The sequence below is a fragment of the Agrilus planipennis genome, unplaced genomic scaffold (genome assembly GCF_000699045.2).
Source record: "Agrilus planipennis isolate EAB-ADULT unplaced genomic scaffold, Apla_2.0 scaffold98, whole genome shotgun sequence".
NCBI classification, from domain to species: domain Eukaryota; kingdom Metazoa; phylum Arthropoda; class Insecta; order Coleoptera; family Buprestidae; genus Agrilus; species Agrilus planipennis.
This window is the reverse complement of record NW_020438866.1, coordinates 257,884-261,811: the sequence shown is the minus strand read 5'-3', so window position 1 is coordinate 261,811 and position 3,928 is coordinate 257,884. Positions and strand designations below refer to the sequence as shown.

General features: G+C 39.5%; 1 protein-coding gene and 1 long non-coding RNA gene across 2 annotated transcripts in view; one reads left to right on the top strand and one right to left on the bottom strand.

Annotated features, from left to right (window-relative positions):
• Nucleotides 1–514: 514 nt before the first annotated feature.
• LOC108736997 (translation initiation factor IF-2-like) overlaps nucleotides 515–3,928 on the bottom strand; it is a 17,999-nt gene continuing 14,585 nt past the window's right edge. Inside the window, exons 4-5 of the mRNA XM_025975914.1 lie at nucleotides 1,479–1,639; nucleotides 515–1,373 (exon numbers count right to left, since the gene is read on the bottom strand). Coding sequence (XP_025831699.1) covers nucleotides 515–1,373; nucleotides 1,479–1,639 — 1,020 coding nt within the window. The remainder of the gene's footprint in view (nucleotides 1,374–1,478; nucleotides 1,640–3,928) is intronic.
• Nucleotides 3,415–3,928, top strand: part of LOC108736995 — a 4,747-nt gene continuing 4,233 nt past the window's right edge. The window contains exon 1 of the long non-coding RNA XR_003231400.1: nucleotides 3,415–3,662. This is a non-coding gene — a long non-coding RNA (uncharacterized LOC108736995). The remainder of the gene's footprint in view (nucleotides 3,663–3,928) is intronic.

Sequence of the window (3,928 nt, the reverse complement as noted above, 5' to 3'; positions counted from 1 at the left end):
TTTTATTACGCTCTCGTTGATTTAAAAACGGCAAACTTAATGGTTCCAAAGTATTTTTTTTAAGTATGTTAGTTTATTATAACATTTTTTTCTGCTGGTTCTAATTAATCAAAGTAAGACAGATTAAAAAATTATAGCTTTATACATTTTTTAATGCAAAGCTCAAATTTTTGCCAAATTATTTGCATATTACCTAGCTTTCATCATGGAAATTTTTGTACCGTTTACTGAAAGCGCATGTGCTTGCGTTATCTTGGAAGATTGTGTTGAGGACGGATATTGCTACTGTGTTTTAAATTTAAATAATGGCTGAAGAAGAGAATGAATGTTCCATTATCAATGTTAGTACCTACATTTCATACATTTTGCAACATATATTCTTACTGCAATGTAAAAATGGGATCACTGTAAAAGACTAGATTTTATTTTTATTTGATAGTGCCTCTATTACATATTTAATATGAATGCACTTCAATATTCTTAATTTTAATTACTTAGATTTACATCGACTCCATCAAATAAATAAAAAAAGATGATATATAAGCGGAAGATTNGGAGCCGCGTTCCGCATCCTGCACCCGGGGTTATCACCGGGTGCCACCTCGCGTCCTGCACCCGGGGCGATCCCCGGGTGCCACCTCGACGTGCGGCCCCCTACAGGAGCCGCGTTCCGCATCCTGCACCCGGGGTTATCACCGGGTGCCACCTCGCGTCCTGCACCCGGGGCGATCCCCGGGTGCCACCTCGACGTGCGGCCCCCTACAGGAGCCGCGTTCCGCATCCTGCACCCGGGGTTATCACCGGGTGCCACCTCGCGTCCTGCACCCGGGGCGATCCCCGGGTGCCACCTCGACGTGCGGCCCCCTACAGGAGCCGCGTTCCGCATCCTGCACCCGGGGTTATCACCGGGTGCCACCTCGCGTCCTGCACCCGGGGCGATCCCCGGGTGCCACCTCGACGTGCGGCCCCCTACAGGAGCCGCGTTCCGCATCCTGCACCCGGGGTTATCACCGGGTGCCACCTCGCGTCCTGCACCCGGGGCGATCCCCGGGTGCCACCTCGACGTGCGGCCCCCTACAGGAGCCGCGTTCCGCATCCTGCACCCGGGGTTATCACCGGGTGCCACCTCGCGTCCTGCACCCGGGGCGATCCCCGGGTGCCACCTCGACGTGCGGCCCCCTACAGGAGCCGCGTTCCGCATCCTGCACCCGGGGTTATCACCGGGTGCCACCTCGCGTCCTGCACCCGGGGCGATCCCCGGGTGCCACCTCGACGTGCGGCCCCCTCCGGGGGCCGCGTTCCGCATCCTGCACCCGGGGTGATCACCGGGTGCCATCTCGCGTCCTGCACCCGGGGCGATCCCCGGGTGCCACCTCGACGTGCGGCCCCCTCCGGGGGCCGCGTTCCGCATCCTGCACCCGGGGTGTTCACCGGGTGCCACCTCGCGTCCTGCACCCGGGGCGATCCCCGGGTGCCACCTTGCGGCCGACACCCCTCTTCGGTCCAGGCGACGACGACCCACGTCGGTCCTTTGATGAAAGATGAAGAACGGTTCCCTGACGGAAGTTGATGGACGTCTCCAGGTGAATGACGTCTCCTGAAGGACAATTCCCTGGCAGAAGTTCCATACACGTCCGTACTGTAACAAATGCATTATATTGTACTATATGTTACACAAAAATTAAAAGTAATAAAGTGTGAACTTTGAAATTGAGTTCTTATTGTCTAAAAAATTATTCCCTTTACTTTTTATAAACAATTCAATTTACTGCATCACTACATGCTTTTCCTTGAAGTAGAAAAAGACACATAAAATTATAAAAGACTAATCTTATGACAAGAAAACTAATTAAACTTTCAATGGTGTATTCTCGATGAAACATTTTCAATAATAAAGGAACAGAAAAGAAAAGATGTTCCAACAAAATTGTTTATTCCTCGACAATTGTTTCGACCTCTAAAAGGTCATTCACAAACTATTGCACTCTTGAAAATGACCTTTTAGAGGTTGAAACATTTGTCGAGGAATAAACAATTTTGTTGAAACATCTTTTCCTTTATTTTCCTTTAGAAAACTGTAAGTTTAATTCTTGTAAATGTTTGTAAGAAGTAAGAACTGAGTAATATAAAGTTTTATCCTGGTGTTATTCTATCTAGTATCAATTATTTGACGTAATTACTTATCCTGCACATCTTCTATACCAATAGACTCATACCAACCATAAATTTCTATCCCATACATTAAAGCAGATGCATTATTTTTTGCCAGCAGTGTTTGAATTTCCTCATGCATCTATGCTCCAAACCGTCCCCTAATATTGCAATTGCTTTTTCCTTTAAATACCTCTTCATTTCCATTATTTTGTAAGTAGTTTGTTCACCAATGTTTTTATAGTTTGTGATGCTACTTTTGTTTCCTTGCATCTCCTTCTGTATCAAATCCATTCCGCCTTCGAATTGTTTCTTTTTTTGTTTAACTTCCCCACTTTATTTTATTCTGCTATTCTGCTGTCATCTAAATTCTTAATTTGGCTCTTCTGTAACTGCTGTAAGTAATTATCTATTGAAAGTATATTTATAATTAAATTTTTGTTAAAAGCGTACATTGTATTAACATTAAGATATGTATGCTTGTTATTCAGAGATGTAGTAGGTACTTTAACTTTTTACAGGACACAGTGTATCCCAATTGCCACATTTTTTCGAAAAAAGGAAATTAGTTCATGGATTTTCCACAAGTGATAGGTGAGAGAAAGTTTCCTTCCTGGAAGTAAGAGGACTATTCAAATACAAACATGCAAAGTAAGTTCTTTTTTCTGTATGTATTTATAGTTATATTATTTTCCATCTGCCTAGATTAACAAAGTAAATTAGTTTAAAAAGGAGCAGGATTCATTCTACTACTAAATTATGGTCTGTTGCTACTCTTTTCTATTAAAGATTTCTTTGATTAGGTACTTAACTTTAATTAATAGGTCGATTCTAAAATATTTCAAAATAATTTAACATTTTTTCTGCAATTTTACCTATTATTTATAATAAATCGATTCTATCATACTTATAATATATATAAACTAGCATCGGAAAGCTCTGAAGCTTTATTTATCATTAAGTCAAATTTTAATTAAATTTTTGCGTTTTGTGCATTTACTTTTTAATGTCCCTTTGTATATTACCTTTAAAAGCTCTGAAACTTTATTTATGATTGTCCTGTTTTGAATTAAATTTGTGCGTTCATTTACTTTTTAATATCCCTCTGTATATTATTTTTATATTAAATTATAGATTTTATGTGAGAATACTTGTTTGATGTACGTGTGTGTTATTTTTTGTTGATACAGTGATTACTCATATTTTCTAATCTTCTTAATTGCAGCAGCTATAAATAATTTTCTATCTAAAGAATATTTATTATTCAATTGTTACCAAAAGCGTACGTTATATTAAATCCCTTCTTTCATCGTCAATTTGATATTTAAAATGTGTATGCCGGTTATTCAAAGATACATTAGCTACTTTTAACTTTTTACAGGACACAGTTTAGCTCAATTGCCACATTTTTTTTTGAAAAGGAAATCAGTTCATGGATTTCCTACAAGTAATAAGTGATAGAAAGTTTCTTTCCTGGATAAAAGAGGACCATTCGAATACAATCTTGTAAAGTAAGTTCTTTTTTTGTATGTATTTTCAGTTATATTATTTTCTGTCCACTTAGATGAACAAAATAAATTAGTTTAAAGCGGAGCTGGATTCTTTCTATCAGTAAATTATACTTTGTTACTACTTTTTTTATTAAGACAGATTTCTTTGACTACGAAATTAATTAATTTTAATTGATAAATACATTCTAAAATATTTCAAAATAACAATTTTTTCAACAATTTCACCTGTTATCTGTAATAAACAGTTCCTATCATACCTATACTAC